The 27,152-nt window shown below is 39.5% G+C and overlaps 3 protein-coding genes and 1 long non-coding RNA gene across 4 annotated transcripts; 3 read left to right on the forward strand and 1 right to left on the reverse strand.

Moving 5' to 3' along the window:
* Positions 1 to 6,173: 6,173 nt before the first annotated feature.
* LOC121753319 (T-complex protein 1 subunit gamma) lies at positions 6,174 to 11,543 on the forward strand. Its single transcript, XM_042148575.1, has 13 exons — positions 6,174 to 6,376; positions 6,777 to 6,838; positions 7,176 to 7,248; positions 7,470 to 7,537; positions 7,657 to 7,726; positions 8,274 to 8,342; positions 8,421 to 8,492; positions 8,622 to 8,695; positions 9,299 to 9,961; positions 10,039 to 10,164; positions 10,501 to 10,605; positions 10,687 to 10,761; positions 11,070 to 11,543. The coding sequence occupies exons 1-13, from the start codon at positions 6,352 to 6,354 to the stop codon at positions 11,256 to 11,258; spliced, it is 1,671 nt and encodes a 556-aa protein (XP_042004509.1). The 5' UTR covers positions 6,174 to 6,351; the 3' UTR covers positions 11,259 to 11,543.
* Positions 11,544 to 12,262: 719 nt separating this feature from the next.
* On the forward strand, positions 12,263 to 17,041 carry LOC121752280. The gene is made up of 8 exons (XM_042147264.1): positions 12,263 to 12,722; positions 13,531 to 13,593; positions 14,143 to 14,862; positions 14,968 to 15,102; positions 15,579 to 15,659; positions 15,865 to 15,924; positions 16,063 to 16,149; positions 16,529 to 17,041. The coding sequence occupies exons 1-8, from the start codon at positions 12,393 to 12,395 to the stop codon at positions 16,799 to 16,801; spliced, it is 1,749 nt and encodes a 582-aa protein (XP_042003198.1). The 5' UTR covers positions 12,263 to 12,392; the 3' UTR covers positions 16,802 to 17,041.
* LOC121752281 lies at positions 16,257 to 17,595 on the reverse strand. Its single transcript, XR_006040296.1, has 3 exons — positions 17,180 to 17,595; positions 16,991 to 17,087; positions 16,257 to 16,778 (listed from the first exon to the last, which is right to left on the reverse strand). It is a non-coding gene; the product is annotated as an uncharacterized LOC121752281 (long non-coding RNA).
* A 4,474-nt stretch (positions 17,596 to 22,069) lies between these two features.
* Positions 22,070 to 23,351, forward strand: LOC121750529 (homoserine kinase-like). The gene has a single exon (XM_042145080.1). It carries the CDS (start codon positions 22,113 to 22,115, stop codon positions 23,205 to 23,207), a length of 1,095 nt encoding a protein of 364 aa, XP_042001014.1. The 5' UTR covers positions 22,070 to 22,112; the 3' UTR covers positions 23,208 to 23,351.
* The last annotated feature ends 3,801 nt before the right edge of the window (positions 23,352 to 27,152 follow it).

Genomic DNA, 27,152 nt, shown 5'->3' on the forward strand with positions numbered 1-27,152 from the left:
CTATAAACATAGCTATTTGTTGGGTCTCTTGGTAGTTGTTGCTACGAAGAAATACTTGAAATATTGTTAATGAAAACTGAAGTTCATTTGGTTTGATATATTCTCCCCAAACACAGAGAGAAGCTCGTAGCTATTTTTCTGGATAACCCAAATAAAAAATGTGACTATTAATTGTCGGTGGAGCTAATTTTGATAAAATTCATTTAAATTAGTTCCGTTCCACCATAACTAAGTCTTTTTTTTTACATTTTTTGACATGGAATTCCAAATATAAATGAGTTAACTACCCTACCAAACATGCTCTAATAATTAACTCACTTCCTTTATATATCATTATCTCTCTTACTTTATTATTTTATACAAAAAAATTATCATTATTTTATATTAGTACAAAGAAATTCACTATTGTGTCATGTTTTATATGCCACGTAGGTAAAGATTAACGATGTTCAAACATATATGATGGAAGAGATATAATCAAATGCAAATTCCAAATTTTATACAAACTCAAAACTATGATTTGGATCGTTAGAAAATGTCAACAGATGACAAAATAACGGCAACAGAAGATGTTAACACGGTGTCAACCACCGTGTTGACATTGTGTTGACATCAAAATCTTGAAATTTTACACTGTATTGACATTGTGTTGACAATGTCTCGAAAAGTTTGGAGTTTGTACAATCTTGAAATTTTACCCTATAATGGAATATATCAAATTAATATGCATATAAAACGTTTTGTCTGATATATGCAAACTAACCTATGTTGTATCAATATGAAACAAAAATAACACATTTTATATGATTTTTGTAACTACACCGCTTCCCAAAAAACATTACAAACTACTCCATACGTTCATAATGAGTAAAATGAACTAGCAAAAAATGAAACTTACTAGTATTAGTAGTATATTAAAATTTAAATAAGGTTTTTAAGGGACAACATTGACGCACAAAGGGTATAATTGGAAAAACGTTTCTAATTTCTTGAACGTGAATCTTGTGACGCAGATTTAGAGCATCGGCAGTGACGTGAAATTCCCAGCGGAATTCCCCACGGAATTCCCAAAAATAACTCATGCCACATCATACGGACTTCCCACTGCACTGTCACATCATACGGACTTCTCACTGCACAGCGCGGAATTCCGCGCGAAATTCCCGACGGACTTCCCACAATAAAAAAAATTCACAAATTCACAAATTAAACAATTTTCGGAATTAAACAATTTCCGGAATTAAAATTTCGACGCGAATACAGAGAAAATGCAACCACTTTATTTTAAAAAAAAATACTTCATTATTAAAAAAATACATAATTACTAAAAAGAAGTACATTTTTATTAAAATAAAAACTGGCTTCTCACTTATCGGATTCCCCGTCGCCAGTCCCCTCGCCGTCCGCGCCGCCGGCCCCCTCACCGTCGCTATCCGACATCTCGTCGAACCCCAAATCGCGCCGCATCTATTGAGGAGGGGTTTAAGCTTCCGCTTGTAATGGGGGTCGGTCGCTTGGCGCCATTCAACCATCGCACGTAACAAGGTTTCATGTGCCGCGATGCGAGCGAATGAGGGGTTCTCGGGGTCGTTTTGGGGGGGTGCTGCCGATTGGGCCTCGGCAGATCCGCTGGTGCTTTCCCTCGACATCCGCACCACAGACTTTTGCCCAACCGGGCTACGGCGGCGAGAGTTCCACGGAACCAGCACTGCTACTGTACTCTCCGGATGCGCTGATCTTTGTCCGCTTCGGCCAGCCAGATTCAACACCCGCAGTGAACTTGGGCGAGGACTGCACCACAAGATACACCGACCAATATTTGAATTCCCCAAAGCCCTTGTCAGCGTCGAGGATCTGCTGATGAGACAGCAGCTTCACATCCTCGGCAGACCGCTGGTTGTCGCGCGGAGGTTGTTTGTGTAAATGTCGCCAAATCGGCTGAGCTGCCTCTTCAACCGATCCCACTGTTTCCGGCATTGCTCTGCATTGTGAGGCTTCCCCCCCTGGCGGTTTGAACTGGAGGTAGCTTTGGCTAATGCGCCATCACATCCGGTTGATGTGCTGGTTCGCCCCGACGTATGGATCCTCCACTACACTGATCCACGCCTTCGCTAGCGCGACACACTCGTCCATGATCCAGACGGTCCTCCTGTTCCCGCCGGATCCCTCCCCCACCTCAGCCCCCCCACCGTACACCTGGACGCCCCGTCCCCTGCCCCTCCCTCGCCCGGTCCTCCCCCTCCTCACTGTCGCCGGTGATGCATCGGTGGGAGAATCCCGGATCGGAGAAAGCCCCAACTCCTCGAGTGAGAACGTGTCATTGCCAGTGAACTGAGTCTCGAGAGGAGAACTCGTAGGGTTATCCGTCGACAGTAGGTCCATATAGGGCCGACAGACGTTGTTCACCGGCGATTGGGGGACCCCCTGCCTACTCCCCCGCAGCGACAGGCGAGCCCTGCATCATCTCGGGCATCATCATTCCCGACATCTTGGGCATCATTCCCGGCATCTGGGGCATCATCTCATACCACTGCGGGCACATGTTGTAGTACCCGGGCATCATACCCGGTGGCATTTGAGATTGGGGCATCATCCACGGTATTTGAGGCATCGCAGCGGACATCGGCGTACTCCCGCCGATGGGAAAATGCAGCGTCGGTGACTCGCTCGAGGCGGGGGAATCACTATCGTGGTGCTCCATTGTTCTTCAAAAGAAAAGTGTTTTTAGAGAGAGAGAGAGAGAAACTTGTTAATACAAGTGGTGCGAATGAAATGAAATTAACGGGATGTATATATAGGAACCGGAAAAAAACATTTAATGCAATAAACGGGAATTCCACGCGGACGTTCGTGCGAGTCAACGCAATGGCGGACATCCGCACGGAATTCTCCGCTGAATTCCGCGGAACGCCGCGGAACTGCGAATTCCTCGACGGAATTCCGTATCCGTGTATGCCCCGCACAATGGCGGACGTCCGCCACGGAATTCCCGCACGCCGGTGGGAATTCCGAGTTGACGTCCGCCACTGCTGATGCTCTTAAGATAGATAACTGAAATAGTGTTACTCAAATTATTATAAATTAATTTTTCACGATAATAAAACAATCATTTTCAGTCATAATTCAACAAACACTTGCCATATGAGCAAGGCATACAAAAAATTTAACCAACTAAGAGCATCTGCAATAGCGGACGTCGGGGCGGACGTCCGCTATTGCGTAAAAAACGGCAGACGCAGATGTCGGCGACATACGAGAGGTCCTCTGTCGGTTTCAGCGGACGTCCCAATTTTTTATTTTTTATTTATTTAAAAACTCTATATATATGACTCGTTGCACTTTATTTCATTCGCACCACTTGTATTGATGAGTTTCTCTCTCTAGCCAGGACAATCATACTTTACTCGACAATGCGGTACTTGTTGAAGGGGGTCATCGACCGTATGAGGTGCGAGTTAGGTCTCGCACTCCTGCCCGGGAGTGACGGCGGTCTGCCAAGGGGACGACCAGGAGTGAGGCGGGGGCCGCGTGTGTCGAAGCTCTGGGATGTTTTTTAAATTTGAACTATGTATTTTTTTTATTTATTTAATTATGTATGTTTTTTTAAAAAATAAAATGGTTGCATTTTCCCGTATTCGTGTCAAAATTTTAATTCCGTAAAATTGCATATTTGTGAATTTGTGAATTTTGATTATTGGGATGTCCCTATAGTGGAGTGAGATGTCCTTATGACGTGGCAGTGGGATGGGATGTCCTTATGACGCGGAGGTGTTTTGGGATGTCCGCATAACATTTGTGGATGCTATAATCAAACACCAGATCGAGCTATTAATTACACTCTAAGGCTATGTTTGGTAGCTATGTCATGTTTCGACTAGACATGATAAAATTTAAGATAATTATCATAGTTTCTATTAGTTTAGTTATCTTGATTGAGTGTTTGATAGCTTAAGATAGCTATGAGTTATTTTATTTAAGTGTTTGGTACATAAGTTATAAAAAATGATAAAATTATAATGGTCAAAATTAACCTCACTAATTTAAGTTAATAATTAAAGTACCCTTGAAGAATAATTGCTACTCCATCTCTCTTCTACGGTTCTCTCTCTACTGTACTTAATCAAATTCCCAATATTCCACAATCTCCATCTTCTTCAACTCTCTCTACTATACTTCTCCAAATTTCCAATATACTAAAATCACCATCTTCCTCAATCTCTCTCTACTATACTTCTCCAATTTCCAAATATCCCAAAATCACCATCTTCCTCAATCTCCTCTTCAGTGGCGGACGCAGAAATATTTTCTGGGAGGGGCTGTACAATAAATTTTTTAGTTAATACTCCTTCGTCCTACAAGAATATGTACTCTTTCCTTTTTAGTCCGTCTCACAAGAATATTCACTTTCTAATTTTGGAAACACTTTTCTCTGTAATGAGGTGGGACCGATTCTCCACTAACAATACTTTAATTATTTTTTCTTTCTATATCTCTTACTTTACTAATTTTGCATTAAAATCCTTACCGAATCCAAATTGCATATTCTTTAGGGACGGATGGAGTATATACTTATTTCGTAATTTAAAAATAGAGATTTCTGCAGCTACACGAGTTTCATAGTGAAATTGATATAGTATGAAACATAAATTGATAAACTAGTTGAAATAGTATTAGTTGTAGTGGATGGAATCCACGTCATTAATAATATAATATATGATAAAAATGTTATCAAAATTTTAAAATGACTAATGAATTGAACTTACCATATTTAACTGTATTTATAATAAGAGTAGTGAAAACATGTACTCCCTTAGTCTCAACTAAGTTGAGTCGTATTCCTCAGATGTCCTAACTAAGTTGAGTCATTTTATTTTTTAACAAAAAATAAAATATTCAATCAGTTTTACTTTATTTCATCATCTACTTTACTCTTTATTTATATTTCATACTTTATTCCCTACCTCCTACTTTTCAACACAATTTCTTAATCTTCGTATCCAAAAATTTTTGTCTCAACTTAGTTAGGACGGAGGGACTAATATTTTTAAATTACAGTGCAACAATTAAACATTTGTAAAACACTAAAACGTACTAATAAATGTAGAACGCGTGATATGAGTGTAGCCTATAGGTAAGAGACTTGACATTTGCAAATTTTACTATTATTATTAACTTAATTAGCCTTGGTTATCTCATCTTCTTCTTCAAGCGGCAACGACAACCATTTTTTTAAAACTTTCTTCTGCAGTTTCAAGTTTCGGCCCCTCCTTCTTATTCAATCTTTTACATTTTAGACTTCAGATACAGTAGCTTGGTGAGGGCTAAAGATATTTTTTTAGATATTTTGAAATTTTTTGAAGTACAAAATATAAAAAAATATAATTTGGGGAGGGGTTAAGCCCTTCCTCCCTTGGCTATGTGTCCGCTATTGCTCCTCTTCACGGACCGGCGATTCTCCATGGCGCCACCACGCCGCCTTGCCTCTCCCTTCTCCCTCGTCTCCCTCTCCCAATATCCTTCTTTTTTTCTCCGGCGATCTGCGCCGCTGCTGGAACCCATCGCCGTAACACCTCGGTTCGCGCTGCCTACCATCTCGCTCAGAACCCATCGCCTCTGGCCGTCGTCTCTGTCACACTGCGGTCCCGTCGCTTCGCCGCACGCGTCGGCAGTCCGTCTCTCTCTATTTCGGCATCGATCTACTTCTCACCCAATTCCAAAGTTTAGATTTTTACTCCTGCTCAGATAAATCTTGAAGAATAATTGCAAAAAATTGAACCTTTGATTCAGAAATAGTAGCCGGAAAAGATACATAAACGGAATCGTCGAATTTCGTCGTCCGGAGGGAGGCAGATTGAGAAAATGAAAGGAGAGAGACAATAGTGATTTCGAGAAGAGGAAAAATATGGAGGCACGTTTATATTTTGTTTAAGGTTAGAAAAATTGATGGGTAAAAATGTATTTTACTAAAATTAACTAGGTATCCTAATATGTAACATAGCAAAATTGGGGGTTACATATATGGTTGAAACATAGATTTTTCAGTGAGCTTTGTGCAGGCCGGATATAAAACACGGGTTATTCAAATAAGTAACATTGCTACCAAATGCACAAATAAACCCATATTACTCTTCTTATCTAACTGTAACACAGCTACCATTTCGTAGCCTAGTTGTCTCTACCGACTAGTTCTAGTGTAGAACATTTTGATAGGTCCCGCACTAAACCAAGAGTCCAAAACCCTTGTTCAGCTTCCAGGGTTTTCCAAGAAGCGCCTTTTCCTCCATTTGATTCCCATCTGAATCGATCTTCACTCCTCCTTACTGATCCTGCAATTTCAAATCCTAAGTCGAGATGCATGCTCCAGTCCTCGTCCTCAGTAACTCTTCACTTTGATATTCGCTCTTCTTTTACGTATTGTTGTTACTATTTTTCTGTTGATGTGTCGATTTGAGTAATGATTGCACCAATTCCTGCGCTTTCGATCGATTCATACTTCGTTTTAAAGTTTGCTTGGATTTTTGAGTGAGCCTAGGGTTTGTCCAAGGTTGGCTCTTCGGAGACCTCTGTTCATGACATTCTGTAGTCTGTATTCTCTGGTCTCAGATGCATTGTGTGTTTCACCTTGATGTGCGAGTTTCGAGTATTTGTTGGTCTGCTTTGCTTGTATGGACACTTGAGTTAATGTTTTCAATTTATGACAATATGTGGCATACTAGGGATACCGCCTTTCCTCTTATATTTATACTCTTAATTATGTTGTGCTTTCTGTTGAGCAGAAGATTCGTTGAAGCGTGAGTCTGGAAGCAAGGTTCACCATGCTAATATCCAAGCATCCAAGGTAGTACTGGTTTTCATCCTCCTTTTGGCTGTTAGCTCTCTATCTGATTTCATCCCCTCATCCCACATTTTTAATTGGCATGGTTATAAATTGCTATGGAACAATGGTTCCTTCAACATGGAGATTGAATTTTCATCCTATCCCCCCCCCCCCGCACAAGCCACCACACTCAGTACCCCCTTAATTTAAAGAAGGTGTATGCAAAATACGTATGACAAATTCCTGGGTAGTTAATGGATTGTGCGTGCTAAATCTTAGCATCTACTGATTTTGAAAGAGCCACACTTGTTTTTTCATTGTTCTCTCTAATTTACTCTGAGTACTTTGTGCTTGACAGGCTGTCGCCGATATTATTCGTACTACTTTGGGTCCACGATCTATGTTGAAAATGCTGCTTGATGCTGCTGGAGGTGGTATCTCTAGTTATTTTATATTCAACTGCTTGTGAATGTAAACTAGGGCGTGAAGAAGAAAAATCAATATTCTGGATCTATCATTTATCTGTGTCTAGTAGCTTAGTGAATATAGGATCACGATTCACGAAGGAGTTTCATATCTAAGTAATGACATTCTAGACATATCTGTCATCCTATGTCTTTGTACTCTGAAATACTTTTTTTTATATATACAGGGATTGTAGTGACAAATGATGGAAATGCTATTCTTCGTGAACTAGATGTTGCACACCCAGCAGCAAAGGTATAGTCTTTATTTCCAAGTAACTTACAGATGTAGTATTCTGCTGATTGATACTCACCTTACTGAACATTATCACTCGGTTGTCTTTTTGTGGTTTCTGCCTCTTTCAATGGTGACAGTCAATGATTGAGCTGAGCCGAACCCAGGATGAGGAGGTGGGAGATGGGACAACATCTGTGATTGTCCTTGGTATGTCCTAAATATACTTGGAATCTAACTCTGTTATGCTATGTCCTGCACATTATACATAATCTGTATGCGATTTAGAAATGGAACTCATGTGAGTGCATTTATATAGTAATATTACACGTGCATATCCAATGCTGCAAATGAGTCTAGATTCTGGTACTTGTTTGTATTTGTATGCTGGTAAACATTCTACTTCACCCCACACACCCCCTCAGTCACAAACCAATTACATGGGCTTGTGTTTGGATTTAGGTTTGAGTCCGGGAGTACTCCCATCTTTTGATATCTTTACAATTTTGTATTTTTTCCTTTGTTCAATATACCTACGCCTTTTAGGTTGCTTGTGGTTCAGTGCAGAGGTCTCCAGATGAAATAAATACTAGAAAGATTACATTTGGAGACTTGTAAATATGCATATGGAGTATTATAGAATACAGATGCACACATATTCACATACACTCAGATTTTCATGCACAAGTACATCTTTAAAACAAATACTCCTTTGACATTAACTGATCTCTTCATCTTTGAATAATCTTTGTTGAAGCTGGAGAAATGCTCCATGTTGCTGAAGCTTTTATTGACAAGAATTATCATCCCACGGTCATTTGTCGTGGTAATAATATTTTCCATTGAATCCTTAATACATGTTGCAGATATGTATGCTTACAAGTTTCTTTTGATTGGCCTGCAGCTTATAACAAGGCTCTGGAGGATGCTATCGCTGTGCTTGACAAAATTGCGATGACTATAGATGTAAAGGACCGTAAGTTCATTCCACTTATTTTCATTTGCCTGTAATTATATATCAAATGCCATATTAACTTGACTAACAAACATATGGTAGTTTTTAATTAACCAAGCTCTAAATCTAGTATTTTTTCTCATTTTGCAGGAGCAACAATGCTTGGGCTCGTCAAGAGTTGTATTGGGACAAAATTTACCAGTCAATTTGGAGATTTGATTGCTGTAAGTAATTTAATAATTAGTTGCTGCCTAGGGTGTAGTAGTTGTATCTTCTCATTCTCAGCCTTTATCCTGTTGTATGGAAATGGATTTTACAGTTAGTAATCTGTGTGCTAGGAATGCTAAATTAGTACTCCCTCCGTCCCATAAAAATATGTGCACTTTCCATTTTCGTCGGTCCCACAAAAATATGTGCATTCCATTTTTGGAAAGTCTTATCAATTAAATAATGTAGGTCCTCTCTCTTACTTTACCATACCATTCTCCTCATCTCTCTTACTTTACCAATTATATCTTAATTCATGTGCCATACCCATTGCCCATATTTTTATGGGACGGAGGGAGTAAAACTTATTAGCAAATTCAGCGTTTGTTTGGTTTGGATTCCAGGTTGCATTTTCTTTTGTTAACCACCTCTAGCGAGTTACTTGGTTGATTGATTTTAATACGCAAATGAATTAATGCTTGCATGAATTTTTTGAAAGTTAAAAATTATAGGTTTGAACTTTGAACATTAAAATGCATATGATTGATATTTTTTCGATATTTCATTTTATATGGTTACTCCACGACTTTTAAAATGACAATTTTTGGTGCGACTGTCAGGACTTAGCAATTGATGCAACAACCATTGTGGGAGTTGAACTCGGCCAAGGATTGCGTGAGGTGGATATCAAAAAGTACATTAAGGTGGAGAAGGTTCCTGGGGGTCAATTGGAAGACTCAAAAGTTTTGAAAGGGGTCATGATTAACAAGGATGTTGTGGCACCTGGTAAAATGAGAAGAAAGATAGTCAATCCACGAATTATTCTTCTTGATTCTCCCCTTGAGTACAAGAAAGGTGAGAACCAAACCAATGCCGAATTGTTAAAGGAAGAAGATTGGAGTGTCTTACTGAAAATGGAAGAGGAATACATTGAGAACCTGTGTGCTCAGATACTGAAGTTCAAACCTGATTTAGTAATAACTGAGAAGGGGCTGAGCGATCTCGCTTGCCATTATTTTAGCAAGGCTGGTGTTAGCGCAATCAGAAGGCTCAGGAAGACAGATAACAACAGAATTGCCAAGGCTTCTGGGGCTGTAATTGTTAACAGACCTGATGAATTGCAGGAATCTGATGTTGGTACTGGTGCTGGACTTTTTGAGGTAAGGAAAATAGGTGATGAGTTCTTTGCTTTCATTGTTGACTGCAAAGACCCAAAAGCATGCACAATCCTTTTGAGGGGCGCTAGCAAGGACCTGCTGAATGAAGTGGAGAGGAATCTGCAGGTATATTTGTTGAGTTTAGCATCCCAATACTGGTTACTTTTACAGTTATTGATTCTAAATTTCTCTGTTCTCTACAGGATGCGATGTCTGTTGCAAGAAACATAGTAAAGAATCCAAAACTTGTTCCAGGTGGGGGTGCTACTGAGCTGACTGTATCAGCTATGCTAAAGCAAAAGAGCTCATCTATTGAAGGCATAGAAAAGGTAAGCAAATTCACTGAATTTTATCTCTTGGTTGCTCTTTAATTAGTCTCAAACATTCAACTTCACTTTCAAATAGGTTTGTAAGCTCTACTGAGAATGTTATGTGGACATTAGATGATATCTTAATGTACTATCTGGATAGCATTGTTTTCAATATTGTACTGATTGCTAAAGAAGTTACTTCAAATTTTGACGTTGATAACTATTTGATGAAATCTTGTATCTTTGAAATGGAAAAAGCCATTATTATTAATATAATTCATCCAAGTAACTCTTTCTCTACTATTCATCTTGATGTAGTATTGACATTCTCTTTTGATACTTGAATCTGAACAGTGGCCTTATGAAGCTGCTGCAATTGCATTTGAGGCTATTCCAAGAACTTTGGCTCAGAATTGTGGAGTCAATGTGATTCGGACCATGACTGCCTTGCAAGGGAAGGCAAGTTATCCTTATTATGTATGTTCTGAGCAAGCTTCAAGTTATATGTGCTTATCTATGTATTTCTCTTTCTTTTTTTAGCATGGAAGTGGTGAGAATGCTTGGATTGGCATAGATGGAAATACTGGTGAAATTAGTGACATGAAAGAGCGTAAGGTATGTTTTGGGGGTACCTCTCTTTCTTTGCCTGCCTATCTATGGTACTTGATTTACTCCCATTTTTACATTCTTTGGGGGCAACAGAAGTAACTCATGTTAAATCATGAATAATGCGATGAGAGGAGCCTCTTAGATCTATAACTTTATGTTTCTGGTTTTCTAAATCTGCTTTCAGTAGCAATTATACTAAGTTTTGTTACTTTCTACATAGTACTGTATTAGTTTTCTTTATGAGTAGTATATTATATCCTCCGTCCCATCCTGAATACATATACCATTTCATAAATTTCGCCCTATATGTATAGATATGGGATTCATACACTGTGAAGGCTCAAGCATTTAAGACGGCCATTGAAGCTGCTTGCATGCTTTTGAGAATTGATGATATAGTGAGTGGCATCAAGAAGAAGCAAGCCCCTGGAGCTCTGGGTCCATCGAAGCCTACAATCGAGCAAGAAGGTGATGCAGACAATGAGAATATGATTCCGGAGTGAGGAAGGGCAGGTGAATTGTAAATGATTTTCAATCAAGGCTAGTTCTCAGGAAAGAAGAAGGCGACATTGCTATCTGCTGCTGTTTTGTTTGGATGCAGAATGCATCGCATCGTCTTTTAAACCCCATGATCAAGTTTAGGTTGAGTTAGCGTTGATTTATCTCCTTAAAAAAACTATTGCCCCTTGGCTTTTTCACGAATTTTGTCCTCGGACCTAAATTTTACTAATGTAATTGTTTTCTAGGGATATATCCTTTTGGAGTTGAATGATTTTCGTCTTTCATCAGTTTTATTTTTATACTTACTCCATAAATTTGTGACAGTTTTTGCACTTACCAAATTGGCAGGAAAACAGGGTTGTTTACTTGGATTGAGAATTTGTTTATTTATTTCGGTAAAGCAACTCATAACATATTTATAAGGTAGGAATAGTATATTTTGTCATCCTATGTTTTTTTTTGGGTAAATACTCGTTTATACTAGTACGTATATTTTAGCGATTTTTTACATTTGTTTCCTAGCATATAAATTAATAGACTCGTAATAATGTCCTTGCTATCGGGATTAGGTATGTTTTGCCTAGCTGACAAATTTGAAAAAATGATATCATTGAAGAATTATACACAATCGGTTTCTATTTTTTTAGTTTCACGTGTGTTGTATAGGTTGAATTCGAGTGATTTATTTGATAGTAATTAGCTATCATTTCTAGTGGTGTTCGATTTCTTAGATAAAATAATATCAATATATAATTTAAAATATAATTGTAAGATTATTTTAGTTATAGAGAGTTCAGCTATGATTAATTATCTCATGATTATCGATCAAGGATTATCCCATGATTATCCATTGAGGATTGAATTATGATTTTAAATGTCATGAATCAAACACACTACATATTTAATCCTCGGATACAATCTTGCAAACCGAACCCCGTGAGTATTAAATAGGAGTACTACTAGATTATATGGAATTAATCAACACGAAATGAAAAATCGTTATTGTTTGTGAATGCTCTAATGTTAATCGAACGAAAAATGACCATTCAAGACAAAATCGGTTATACAAATAGGGTCTGATTCAATTTCCATCGACGCAGAGACAAAAACTAGAAGAATACTTCCGCCCAAATCAAATGAGGAATCGACGGCAGGTGCCTACTAGCGACGACGAGGACGACGTACTGCCGCCTCGAAACTCGACTGTCGGTGTACGGAAGCGCAAGAAGTTTCACCTCCCCCCTGACGAGGAGGAGGAGGAGGATGATGATGATGATAATGATAAAATGGAGCAATACACGAAAAAGAAGAAGAACAAGAGCGAGACGCCTGACCCCGAGAGTGACACCGAGGAGCAGGAGGTGGAGGCGCAGCCGGTGGGGGAGCCGATTAGGTTCTCGGGAAAAGGGAGAGGGAGGAGAAGTCATTTCGACTCCTTCGAGTACGATGGTATTCAGTATCAGCTGGTCAGTTTGCTATTTCTTTTCTAGGGTTTTCACTTCAATTTGCATTACTTTCTGTTTTTGCCTCTTATTTCTTGCTTTTGATAGAAAAGTAAGCTCGAATCCAATTCACTGGCTTAAGTTAGGTTTAGAAACAGAGGTGGTGCTACAACAATCATTGAGAAAAATAACTGACACATGGATTTTTATCACGCAATCATGTAATCCAACCAGTGCTGTAAATCTAGATGTGAAGCTGTGTACCATTTTTTGAGTTACAACTCTCAAACGCCTAACCTATTGGTTGGAGGAATTCATTTTACCAATTGAGCTGTGCTTTGTCACCGTGAAGTTGTGTACCATTAAGCCATAGTTATTTTGCTCATTTCTGATAATTATGTGATGACCTGTAAAATATGACTTGTATGACGTGCCTTTTGTATCAACTATTAGCTTGCTTCTGTTTCCATTTGTGATTTTGAGAAATGAGGATACATCTCTCTTCGTTTCTCTTTAATTATGTCTCTCGGATGGCTAGTTTTCCTCCCATGTGCCGTCTTCTCTTCTTTGGTGGGAGTTGACGAGAATGCATACATGTATGCATCTATATTCAAACTGTTGTAATCTTATTTCTGCAGGTAGGTGTAAACTTGAGTGTGTAAATCCCTGGCCCATATAGGAAAATAGCATTTCATGATTGGTTGATGATTTTTTGTCAATCTTTTATATGCCACAATTCAACCCCCGTTGGATGTTATAGTTGATGCTTGCTTGTATCACAAACTAAGCTTACTGATACCTCACGCCTTTTATTTTTATATATTATCTTTAGGAGGATCCAGTGCTTTTGGTCCCTGAGAAAGGAAATCAGAAGCCTTATGTTGCCATTATAAAGGTAATCTCCTGTTCTCTCGCACGCACTCACATGCACACAGGGAGACACAACTTTGTATGACTGTATGGTGTGTACTACTGTACTGTGTAGGAATGCTAAGTACTTCATGATTTTTGACGAGTGCTGTATAATAATTTAGAGTAGATTGAGTTATAATGTTAGAAGTTTAAAGATAAAGTTTGAGTCCCCATAAATAGTACCTTTTATGACTTTTACCAGAACATTTTAAGGTTCAAGTGACGGAATCTCTTTGAATTATTTTTCATTTGGTAAAGGTAACTGATTTGTTCTCTTGCTTGATAGATAAATCATAATTCATAAAACCCACAACTCCTTGGGCACTTGGAAGAACAAGTAGACAAAGGAATAAATATCAACATCATTCTGATCTTATTGGCTTCTTTGACTTTACTGCTTCTTATGCTTAAATTGATTTACTTTAGTTTGTTTCAAAAAATATATTTTTCCTACATGAGGTCTTTAGGAGTATCATTTTTATGTCGCTGTCCTTTTATGCCAGGTGTATTAAGTCCTTGATTTGGTTTACAGGATATTACTCAAAAACAAGATGGGAGGAGCATGATGGTTACAGGGCAGTGGTTCTATCGCCCAGAGGAGGCCGAAAAAAAAACTGGGGGAAATTGGCAATCACAAGACACTAGGGAACTGTTCTATAGTTTCCACAGAGATGAAGTGCCTGCAGAATCTGTCATGCACAAATGTGTTGTGCACTTTATACCTCGAAATAAGCGAATTCCTGACCGCAAAGAACACCCTGGTTTCATTGTGCAAAAGGTATACGACACTGAGCAGAGGAGGCTCTTTAAATTAACTGATAAAGACTATGAAGATAACAAGCAACACGAGATTGATCTCCTTGTTCAGAAGACTTATGCACGACTTGGAGAAATACCTGACATTGAGCCAGAGGATGCTAATATAGATCAAGAAGACCAAACTAAGAATAGGCGACTTTTAAGGAAGAAGAATGTTTCACCTTTGGATGTTTCCAGGGAAGATGAAAGCAACAAATCTTTTTCTCTCAAAGCAGAAACTCCTGGAACTGCCCCTGCTGGTGCAACAGAATATTACACCATTCTGTCAAAACTTAAGATGTTGACTGGGGAAACACAGCGTGATAAGTGGCTGGAAAAGCTTCTTCAGTCAATTCAGTTCATGTGCACTCCAGTGGACGGTAAGCAGAACTATGAGGAACAAGGTGGGATCAAGAATGGTGGCCCAGACCAGAGCAATGAAGTCCCGAATAAGGTAATAAAATTGTCTGAACTGTGAAAAATATACTACTAGAATGTTGTTCTGTTATATCTTATGGTCCTGACTAATTGATATTTTGTCCTCTCTTATGTTCTGTAGGGTGATGTATCATTTGACTGGCCCGATGCTGCTGTTGCGTCTGTGGCTGCTCTTGAGAAAGCGGCACATGAAGCACTCTCTGCAGATTTCCAGAAGTATAACCAAAAGATGCGTCAATTAGCATTCAATCTTAAGGTCCATTGCTGGTTTCCATTGTGCATTTTCAGATAGCTCAACCTCAACATACTAAGCTTTTAAGTATCTGATGATAACTTTTTGCTCAAAACTTTGGAAAAGAACTGCAAAAAAATTTTAATTTTAAATATATGTACTGTGGTTTCTTCACTTTTTCAAGAACAACTTCAAGATCCTAATGTCTTTATTTTATTTCATTTGAAACATTATTTTTTAAGGGGCCAGGATCTGTTTACCTTTCTGAACAACTCATATTGAAAGAGATTATAAATCACTTCTAAAATGCTTCGGGTGGGGGGGGCACTTGAATAGTATTATTATAAGCCATCAGATGTCTTATCAGGCTGTGGAATAGTCTACAAACTTATCAAGGACCCTCCTGATATATATACCATTTTCATCTTATATTTCATTATACATGCAAATCTTCATATTGTCTTCTGTTTGTTCTTTAAAATTGTTAATTGAATGTACAGCATGCTGTACTGGCACAACGTCTTCTGAACAAGGAGCTGGAACCTGCACAAATACTTAATATGTCACCTAATGAGTTGAAGGTTCTTGCTTTTTCCCTCTTTGTATAATTTTTCAATATTTTTGTTCCTTGCATCTGTCTTGGGCTTCCTTTCGTTTTTGCAATTACATTGGACTTGTGGTCCATATCCTGTGTATGCGGAAATACCAACAACTATTGGTGTTTTTATTACTCTTCTGCAAATTTGCCGACCAGGCTATTTTTTGTGAACATTTGACTTTCCTCAGGAGGGTTTAACAGCAGAAGAAATTGCTAGGAGGGAGCCAGAGGAGACGGGGCGCATGCAGGTCGACTGCTGATTAAACATTATTCTTACTAAACATACAAAGATCAGTTTTTTGATCAACATTATGGATTCATCTTTTTCATTATTTTTCCTGATGACTTTTACGCCATTTTGATTGGTGTTTGTTTTTTTTGATCAGATGACGGATGCTCGTTGTAGAAGATGCTCGGCAAAACAAGTGGGTTTGACTGATATTATTCAGACTGGGCATGGTGACCGCTATCAGGTTTTTTAGCTTAGCTTCTATAGTTTATATTTTGTGGGTATCGATATGCTATTGTAGTATAAGATCAATTGATATAGACTGAAACTCAAAGTGTTCTAGTATATGGATTTAGAAAAGTAGATGACTGAGATGTGATTCATAGTTCACAATTCCGCACATGTTAAATTTTATAGGCTGATATTGGTTTTGTCTAATGGTAACATGAAATCTTGGTAATAGCTTGTGATCCAGCAATTGTTGTTTTAACAAAACCAATGTCCCAAGAACCTGTGGAATGAATAACATTCCTTTCAATTAACCCTGAAAATATTACTATGACACATGTAAAAGCGAAGAAGAGGAATAATTGTTTCCACATTTGTTCATTTTGTGTCCTCAGTTGGAATGTGTTTCTTGCGGTAACACTTGGTATGCTTCGAGGGACGATGCTGCTACATTGACCATAGAAGGGCCTAACTCTGGCAAGACTGTTGTTGGTACTGCACCTTTGGCTACGGCCAAGTTTGAAGATGTCGAGAAGGCTTTAGTTAGCCCGCATGCAGCTGAGGAAGGAATTAGTGACGTGTTGAAGAAAACCAGGGAAGCATTTGTTCCAGTGTTGGAAACTCAGAGATCGTTCAAGGAAAGTCCTGCAACCAACGAGGCCAAGTAAATGCATGTTGTACATCCTCTAGTTGCTAGTATTTTGGCCGGATTTGTTTTTTGTACAAGGTCTAGTTGCGCACGCGTATATACATAGATATATCAATAACATAGTAGTTAGTGATGTGCCTATTAACTGCTAGTGATTTTGTATCGAGATGAAGAAAATGGTAGAGAAGACTGTAAGGTGACACTTTACCCGGATTTTTACACTTTCATATGCTAATCATATTTGAGAGTTGAGACCCTATGGAGTTGGTTTGTCGTCCCATTTTGCAAGACCTATTTTAACTTCCCTGTTTCCATATGCAATGGGAATTCTAAAAGGAAATTAAATTGGGCATATGTCTTATAGTTATAGGAGAGGATGAAGAGACGGTGGACTTACCTAGTCCAGTTCAGTGTCTCACATGGTTTGTCGTCCCATCAAAAAAGATACTAAAACTCTATACAAATCGTGGACGGTTTCAGCACAAACTCAATTCCACTTCAAATGAAGAGAGGCGCAGGGTGGATTTTGGCTTTGGCGCTGCAAATCGTAGCAGCCGATGCCTCCACCACATGTTTTTCCACGCTCAAATTCTTCAATTGCTCCATTTTCTTTACTAACCTCTCCTTCTGTCGCTTCTGCTGCACGTGCAACGCCGCCCCCATGGAATACATTGTCGCAGAAAAATCTCTATCTTGCTGTGTGAGTGCGTTGATTCGAGGTGCAAATGAGGGAATTTTAAGGGAGGAAGGGTGAAAATGAGGGAATCTCTATCTTGTGATTGTGGGCGTCTATTCTGGTGTAGGGAAAAAGCGGTTTAGCTTAGAACACAGATAAGATTGAAATGGGGGTTTTAATCGTAGCCGCACGATTTCCGCCAACCTCTCATCGATCGATCACGTTAATTTACGCGCATTTGAGATTTACCTTCAATCAATTTCAAATTATTTGAGACAATGCCATGTCCTTTTTTGTACTTTTACTATCTTTTGTTTTTTTTATATTCTATTAATATTCAAATTAATAAACCAATTTTTGTTAAATAGCTTCTAAATCTGCATATAAAAATAACTAAATTATTGATCTATTCTAATTTTACAATTAAATTACTGATTTCGCATGTAACATATTTTGATGACTTACTTACGTGCCATAATTGGACACGCTTTACCAAGTTTAGACATTTTAACACTATTGTATTATATTAAATTAAAGAAGTTAATTTATTGAATTATGATTTATATTAATCTATGTTATTCCCAAATCTTAGTAGTAATTTGTACTCATTCCGTCCCCAAAGAGTATGAACTTTAAGTTCGGCATGAGTTTTAATGCATTATTGATAAAGTAAGAGAGAGATAGATAGAGAAAATTTTTTTAAGTATTGTTAGTGGATAATATGTCCTACCTCATTAGAGAGAAAATAGTTTCTAAAATTGAAAGTTCATACTCTTTAGAGACATGCGAAAAAGGAAATAGTACATACTTTTCAGGGACGGAGGGGTAATTTGATTGGGCTATTCTCAGTTTTTGAATTTAAAAGGACTTGTTCTACCTATTTCATTTTGAGTTTTAGCCCTTAAACTAATTAAAATTTTCAGTTCAATTATTAAACTATTGGGCTTGATTTGGGCCAAATCGGCCTATAAACGGCCTCGAATTGCTACTTCAGAATTTAAATAGCTAAAACTATTGGGCTTGATTTGGGCCAAATCGGCCTATAAACGGCCTCGAATTGCTACTTCAGAATTTAAATAGCTAAACAAAATTTGGAGGGTTTATAAATTTGGAGGGTTTATAAATTTGGAGTACTACTAAATCTTTAAATTTAGAATCGTAAGAACTTTTTTATTCATCTAAATATTCAATAAAAGTACATACTATAATATATAACGTTATCTCGATTTTAACTATTTTGTCTTCATCAATGAAGGTAAACATAGTACTCCGTATATAATTGGAAATACATTAAATAATATATCTCCAAAGAATCTTTTTCAACACAAAAACTAATTAATTCTCACTTATATCACAATATTATATACTATCACCTTATTTATTCAGATTGGCATCATAAAATCAGAAGTGATTAAATATTTAAATCGTAACTTTATTGCAGTTCTCAATTACATAACTGCTATATAATCTCGAAAAATGCATAATATTAGGGGTGGGAATATGGATATCGGGTATTGGGTTTATCCGTACCCGACCCGATATCCTGCAGGTATTGGATACCCAATATCCAATTTTATGGGATTGGGTATGAGATTGGATATTGAAATTTAAGATAAATCAGATATTGGGTAACCCGAATGGGTATCGGATATTACCAGAATAACCAATTTATTATTTAAAGCAATTTTTAATTAGGTTTAGCCATTTTAGCTAATTTATTTACTAATTACAACTTACTAGGTCAACTTTATCTAAACTTATGTAAATAAGTCAATCTCTCTTACTCGGTCACGACTTCTCCAAACTATCAAGTTTTATGTATTGCATAACCAACTCATATGGGTTTTATATTTTAGTTAATTATTTTGACTTTTGAATTATATTATTGGTAGCTTCTACTGTTTAATTAAATGCGTAACTTTTATTATTTTACTTGCATATTGCATAACCAATCCCCATAAATATAACCATATACTTTAAAATAAAAGTGACTCATTTTTTATATAGTTTTATACTATAAAATAAATGCAACATTAAAGATATTAGTCAATTTAAATATTTCTATATTTATATTAATATATAAAATTTGAATTTTTTTATTAGTTATTAACACATGTAAAGAGTCGGGTATTTGGGTACCCAATACGTCGGGTATGGATACCCGGGGGTATTGGAGTACCCAAAAATATATCGAATCGGGTTTTGGATAGACATTTAGATGATTTTCGGATTTGGATACCCATTTTTTTTGGGTCGGGTATCCACGGATAGCCATATTCCCACCCTTACATAATATAGTAAATTTACAATTTAAAAGTGATAAACATACATTTAGATTATAACGGAGATTGAATAAAAAGTAAAAACATGAATTTATTGGGAGACTTGAGAAATTGGGGTTAACAATTAATAAGGCTATAGCCGCGTCTTGGGGGCGGTGGGCGGGCGGCTATAGTGGGGAAGGTAGGCGGACAACTTTTGGGGCTATTGGGGGGGGGGACGCGGGATAGCCGCGTTCGCGGCGAGGACGCGGCTATTGGAGGGATGTGAAAATGTAGAATTTTGTATTTGGAATTTTGGGGCTATTGGAGGTGTCCACTATAGTGACGGAAATAGAATTTTGGGGCTATGGACAATAAAATTGGGGCTATAGACAAAAACTGGGGCGGGGCTATTGGGCGTGTCCGCCTTATAGTGGATACTCTAAGGCCATGCACAATAGGCGCCCAGCGACCGCCCAGCCGAGCGCCGGCGGTGGGCGGTTCGCTGGGCGATCTATTGCAGCCGCCCAGCGGGCGATTGGAGAGAGAAACCGCGCAGCGCTGGGCGGTCGGCTGGGCGGTCCGTTCGGCGCTATTGCAGCGCCCGGATCGCCCAGCGCACCGCCTAGCGCGAAAATTAATTTTTTTTTTCCGAAACACTATATATACGCGCTTTGCTCGTCATTTTCATTCGCACCACTTGTTTTAACGAGTACTCTCTCTATCTTAATTTCTGTTCAAGATCAACAACGAGAAATGGATCTCAACAACGAGCCTAGTTCCGGGAGTAGCGGGTCACAAACTCCGACGATCCCTGTGGGAAGTGGATGGGGTCAGGTGCCCGGGTACTACAACATGTACCCGTGGCAGCAGATGATGCCCGGGGCCCCAATGTGGGGGAGTCCGCCGGGGGGGTTTCCGCCGATACCGGGGTGGGTACCCGGGATGCAGATGATGCCCGGGGGAGCATCGGCGAAACAGTGGACTCCGGGGGTCGTACCGGCGACACAGTGGACTCCGGGGGTCGTACCGGCTACACAGGGGACTCATGGGGGGTCCCCGACGACGGCGGGGGATGTCTATCGCCCCAGTTTTGATTTTTCGACTGGGTCTTCGCACACATCGACCCAAACACCCTTGGGGTTTGATAGTTTCTCCTTAGATGAGTTGGGGTTTGATACTCTCGGAGCTCCGGAGACTCTAGTTCAAGGGGGGGGCAGTGCCGGGGCGTGGCGCCCCAAAGAAGAAGGGCAAGAAGAAGGTCGGCGAGTCGTCGCAGCCGGGTGAGGAGGAGGTACGGAGGAGGTGGACGGACGACGAGAACGTCGCGCTCAGCAAGGCGTGGGTGAGTGTTTGCGACGATCCTCTCGTTTCGAACGAGCAAAGGATCGTCAACATGTGGGGCAAGATAGCAGCAGCCTACCAGAGATTTTGCCCGGAGGGGAGGCCCCGCAATGGGGAGGATTGCCGGAAGGGCTGGAACCGAATCAGGGCGGCGGTCTCCCGATTTTCGGGTTTGTACACCAACGCACTCCTCATAATGAGCAGTGGCCAAACGGAGGATGACTGCAGGAGAATAGCGGAGAAAGACTTCCCACTGAAGGGTTTATACAAGGACTTCACCTACTTGAACTGCTATCTTGTACTGAGCGAGTCCGAGAAGTTCCGAGTAGGTGTCGACTCTGGCTGGCCGAAGAAGCAACGACTGAACTACACCGGCGATTACAGCGGCAGCAGCGGAGGTTCCCACGACCTCCCCGAGACGACGCAGGAGTTCCCCACGCCGCGTTCGGTCGGTGGCCGACCTCGCCCGATTGGGCGCAAGCGCGCTCAGCAGGCGGCGAGAGGGAACGCCGGAGCTTCCCAGGAGGTCCAGTCGGCATCCCCCCTTGGCCAATCCACCCAGGAGCTCAAATTCTTCGCTCGCGCCCAAACGCGCGCTCAGTTGATCAAGACGATGGCCGAATGGCGGGTGGCGACGGATCCCGTGGAGAAGAGCGTGCTTCAAACCTTGCTCATGAGCCTGCAGGACGAGTTGGAGGCTATACGGAGGGAGACCGGTGGCGGCGGCAGCGGCGTAGGCGGCGGAGGCGACGGCGATGGTGGCGACGGAGGCGACAGCGACGGAGACGAGGAGTGAATTGTCACTCTTTTTTATTAATGTATTTTTTTTTAAATTAATGTACTTTTTTTAAATTATTGTACTTTTTTAAATTTTAATAGTATTATTAAACTTTTCCCGTATATGTCTCGTAAATTAAATTCCGTATATTGTGTGATTGTTAATTATGTCATTTTATATAATTGTTATTAGTGATGTGGCTATTGATGGCATAATATCCATAAAATTACAAAAGCCAAAAGCCTCGTCAACGCCGCCGCCGGCACTCACAATGGCCACCGTCTACCTGAAGCTAACCACCATCACCAACATTTCCCCATCCAAATTAAGATTCAACCCATCCACACCCGCACTCCCCAAATCCAAATCCAAATCCCAATCCAAATCCACGGAGCCCCTCCCCCTCTTCTCCTCCGTCAAATCCTTCGCCCCCGCCACCGTAGCCAATCTAGGCCCCGGCTTCGACTTCCTCGGTTGCGCCGTCGACGGAATCGGCGACCACGTCACCCTCCGGCTCGACCCCGCCGTCCAGCCCGGCGAGCTGGCCATCTCCCACATCTCCGGCGCCGGGTCCCGTCTGAGCAAGAACCCCCTCTGGAACTGCGCCGGCATCGCCGCCATCTCGGTCATGAGGATGCTCGGCATTCGCTCCGTCGGCCTCACTCTCTCCCTCGACAAGGGCCTCCCCCTCGGCAGCGGCCTTGGCTCCAGCGCCGCAAGCGCCGCCGCAGCCGCCGTGGCCGTAAACGAGCTATTCGGCGGCATTCTATCTCCGTCGGAGCTGGTGATGGCGGGACTGGAGTCGGAGAAGAAGGTCTCCGGCTACCACGCGGATAACGTGGCGCCGTCGATTTTGGGGGGTTTCGTTTTGATCCGCAGCTACGAGCCATTGGAGGTGATGCAGCTCAAATTCCCCCACGAGAAGAGTCTGTATTTCGTGCTGGTGAATCCGGAATTCGAAGCTCCGACGAAGAAGATGAGGGCGGCGCTGCCTCCGGATGTGACGATGCCGGATCATATCTGGAACTGCAGGCAGGCGGGGGCTCTGGTGGCGTCGGTGCTGCAAGGAGACCTAATTGGATTGGGGAAGGCGCTGTCGTCGGACAAGATTGTGGAGCCGAGGAGGGCGCCGCTGATCCCGGGGATGGAGGCCGTCAAGAAGGCGGCCATCGAGGCGGGGGCGTTTGGGTGCACGATCAGCGGGGCAGGGCCGACTGCGGTGGCGGTCACTGACAGCCAGGAGAGGGGTGGGGAGATTGGGGAGAGAATGGTGGAGGCTTTTTCCAAAGAGGGGAACTTGAAGTCTTTGGCAATGGTTAAACAGCTTGACAGAGTTGGAGCAAGGCTTGTCAGCACTGTGGTGTAATTCATTTTTTTTTATTAAAACTGCTCTGTTTCTTCATCAAATTTGGATGACATTTTTGTGAGCCTAGTGATTGTTTGTGTGTATCTACATTTTTGCAATTCTCCTCTGGAACAATATCGATTCTACACCCCTCGTTGTTCTTGAGATCGATCGCTCCTCACTGTCATCCAAAACCAGGGTAACTTCCTCCTCATTCATCGTTTAACATGCACAAAATATCTAATCCCTTTGCATTTTTAACATTTGAAACAGATTCCTTTCTAATATTTTAATCAAACCATTAATTACCGATATGTAAATTAATAAAACAAATTTTAATCTCGTTTCCCAACACCATAACATATTATGGAGTACTAATAGTATAATCAATGCATTGATTCCCCATTACCCTGAGCTCTTGAAGACAAAAAACAAATATCCTTCAAGGGCGTTTCCGTCTTCTAATTTGTCACATTGTTAAAGAAATCACTCGCTCTCATATTTTGAGTCAAAGAAACTGGGTTCTGAAGTGAACAATAAAACTAGGCCTCTACAGCTCTGTCTCCCTCCTTCCTGTACTGTTCATTTGATCCCTTCAGCTCAAAACAAAGGCAATGTTGATTGGCTGCTTCTCATTACTACTTTTCTTGATTCTTTGGCCAAAATATAATAAAAAAAATTACAAAATCTTACTGGTCAAAGCTGATACCTAACACTCAAGTTGTTTGACAAATGGTGATTTTTACACTATCTTTTGTTAATGTGAGACTGCATTTTTCTCATCCAAGCCTTTTAGCTGAAGAGGAGTAAATACCAAACATGCATTCATCAATTGAATAAATTTGGTTGGCTAAAAAAAAGGAGGCCACCAATTTCCAAGTTGACATCAGATCTAATTTTACATCATAAAAATGAAGTCTGCTAAATCTAATACTTTAAACACCTAATCATCCATCAATATCTTCTCAACTAATGCCAGTTTTTGGAAGGTAACACGGGCATGGAGCATATAAATTCAAGTCAATACTAGCATATAAATTCAGTTTATGAAGACTGTTAAATACATGGAATTTTGGTGGTGCTCTTGCTTAGAGAAGATCGAGCAGCAGATCCTGCCTCGTTGGTGGTTTCGGATGTTTAACAGACGCACATAATCTGCAATCAAATAAGCGATACACATAGTTAATGCTCTCCCATAAGACTAAGACAATGCAAGAAGGTGCCAAGGAAATGCTTACTTTTCAGTTGTCTCTCTAGATGGAAAAGAGTGTACTCGACAATACTGTGAGCCATAGAACGAACTCCATCACTTCAGAGTCATCCCCTCCTAACCCCAGAAGCTCTATATCATTGTTGGGATTATCATTGTTGGGATTCTTCCCTCCATACGCTGCATCAACATACAATCACCTTAACGCAAGCAAACAGCCAAGCACAAAAAACTCATTCACTCAAAACTTCATAAAATAGCCATACAGATCCCTCCTCGTCGCCATTGAGCACGTGAGACATGACACCACCGTGGAACGACCTCGGTCCAGGCTCCTCCATGAATACGAGCCTCAGAAGCTTCTCCGCGCTCGACAGCATGAAATTGCCGCCCTCGCTTCGTCGGAAGATTTCATGTCGTTCTGCTGCTTTTTGGGAATCTTAAAATATATACTATATTTTTTAATTTTTTGGTATTATTTTCGATTTAAAAAAAAATAAAATTCCGACAAAAATTCCGTTGACGAATAGGATGGCACCACGTCAGTGTGCTCTTCGGCACGGCGGTCTTGCTATCGAGCAGGGCCGTGTCGTCAGCAAGAGCACAACGACGAGCAGGATACTCCCCGCGCCAACTGCACGGCGGGTGCTCTTGGTCAAGAGCACCGACGCAGATGCTCTAATAATTAAATTTTGAATCCCTATAGAAAAATACTGTATTCAATTTGGCATTGGCATAAATAGAAAGAAATTTTCGTCCATGTATTGAGTTTATTGACTTGTACAGTAGCTATTGTATCGTTTGATTTTTAAAATATACTAATATTCATTACTAGATTAGTTAATAACCAATTTTTAATTAATTAAAATCGTTAGCTTGAGTAAATCTCAATCAAGCTCATTCATTAAAATTGGATTATTAGTAACCATATTTATATGACTAACTTTAATTTATTATTCATTAAAATTTGATTTATCACAAGTATATACTAAAAACATAAGTTATATATATATAAAAAATTCTATAAATTTAAATTGAAAAGCTATATAATAGTGAGAGAATCTGAAACATAATTGCATAAACACAAAAATCACACCCATTCCCACCATTATAAAAGTTTCAACTTCTGTTTCTAAATCACTGGAAAGTGGAAATGGTAATTATTTAAAATAAAATCACTATAAAACTCGGGTATATGCTATTTCATTTTAGATTGTAAATTTAAGATTGAATAATGAGTGTAATTAGATTAGTATTTTAAGTGTAAAGATACTACTATCACTTAATAAAGAAACACTTAATTACTCTAATATCTTAATTTTTATTTAAATTATAAATAGTACACGTAATTTTGAAATAGAAAAATGCCAATACTTGAGAAGGTGGTATTACGGGGTAAATCCAATTCTCATACAAGATGTTTTACACTTGTTTCAATTTAATACAAAAAGTTTCAAGTTTACATAATTAGTACAAAAAGTTATCTCGACGTTTAATTTTAATACAAACCGTTACTACAACACTAACTCCGTAATTTAAGTGCTTATGTGGCATGTGACTCATCAACTAAAATAAAAGAAAAATCAAAATTCAAGATAAAAACTCCTCAACTCTCATAAGCAACTCTTGACATTCTTCAAGACCACACCAGTGAACCAAGAGCAGCATTGCATCCACTTCGCACGGTAAAACTTCTATCTCTCTTTATTTCATTTTTTTGTCAATCTTTTTATTCTTTGTTGTTATTTCTTATAAAAAATTGTGTTTTTTATGTATTTGAACCACTACATTTTTTTATGTTAAAAATGAAGTATTGGTTGTAAAAGTATATAAGAATGAAGTATTGGTTGTAAAAGTATATAAGCAGAAACTGCATAGGAACCTAAAGGATTATGAAAAAAAATTAAAACATGCTTTAGTTAATTGCATAGCCTTTCTCAAATATACTTATTATTGCATGCACTACATAGGACGACATGGTAGAGCCTTCTACTTTGAGTTACATTGAGTTCAATATTCTTTAAAAAATAGTCAGATTTAAGTATAGTTATTATTTGCTTGAAAAATGTAAGAGTTCAAATAGGAGCATATATATATATATAAATGTAAGAGTTCAAATAGGAGCATATATATATATATATATATATATATATATATATATATATATAGGGGAGCGTTATTCTTCTTTTCACATCTTAGATCCTTTTTCCTTCTTAATATTACGCGTTAGATCTAAGGCATCAACGGATCAGATTGATTCTATAAAACTGGTTCCGTGTTGCATTATAGAAGGTGGTTGTATGCATTACAGGGTTATTATTGATATTTGACGGAAAAGTAACTGCCACATTTTGGTATCTGCGAATAATGCACCACATGGTCACGAGTAATGCATATAATTGACTATATAATGCACAATATGTGAACTGCAATGCATACGAATAAGATGTACCATGTTATGATGTTTGGACACACATTTCTTGTTTCTCCTAAGGGTTTAATAAGCTTAGGGGCTAGGGTATAGTACGTAGACACGTATGTAATCTTCACATGGTAACGAGTAATGGATATAATTGACTATATAATGCACAATTTGTGAACTGCAATGCATACGAACAAGATGTGCTGTGTTATGATGTTTGACACACGTTTCTTGTTTCCCCTAAGGGTTTAATAAGCTTAGGGGCTAGGGTATAGTACGTACGCATTAATAACAAATTATAAAACGATACGAATAATTCACCAAATTGTCACGA

The sequence above is a fragment of the Salvia splendens genome, chromosome 10 (assembly GCF_004379255.2).
Source record: "Salvia splendens isolate huo1 chromosome 10, SspV2, whole genome shotgun sequence".
NCBI classification, from domain to species: Eukaryota; Viridiplantae; Streptophyta; class Magnoliopsida; order Lamiales; family Lamiaceae; genus Salvia; species Salvia splendens.

Coding starts and splice junctions, on each gene's coding strand:
- LOC121753319 (XM_042148575.1), top strand. CDS start 6,352: ATGCATGCTCCAGTCCTCGTCCTCA. Junction 7,727..8,273: donor AACATCTGTGATTGTCCTTG/GTATGTCCTAAA, acceptor TCTTTGTTGAAG/CTGGAGAAATGCTCCATGTT. Junction 10,762..11,069: donor GTGACATGAAAGAGCGTAAG/GTATGTTTTGGG, acceptor CTATATGTATAG/ATATGGGATTCATACACTGT.
- LOC121752280 (XM_042147264.1), top strand. CDS start 12,393: ATGAGGAATCGACGGCAGGTGCCTACTAGCGACGACGAGGACGACGTA. Junction 15,660..15,864: donor TGTCACCTAATGAGTTGAAG/GTTCTTGCTTTT, acceptor GACTTTCCTCAG/GAGGGTTTAACAGCAGAAGA. Junction 15,925..16,062: donor AGGAGACGGGGCGCATGCAG/GTCGACTGCTGA, acceptor TTTTTTGATCAG/ATGACGGATGCTCGTTGTAG.
- LOC121750529 (XM_042145080.1), top strand. CDS start 22,113: ATGGCCACCGTCTACCTGAAGCTAACCACCATCACCAACATTTCCCCA.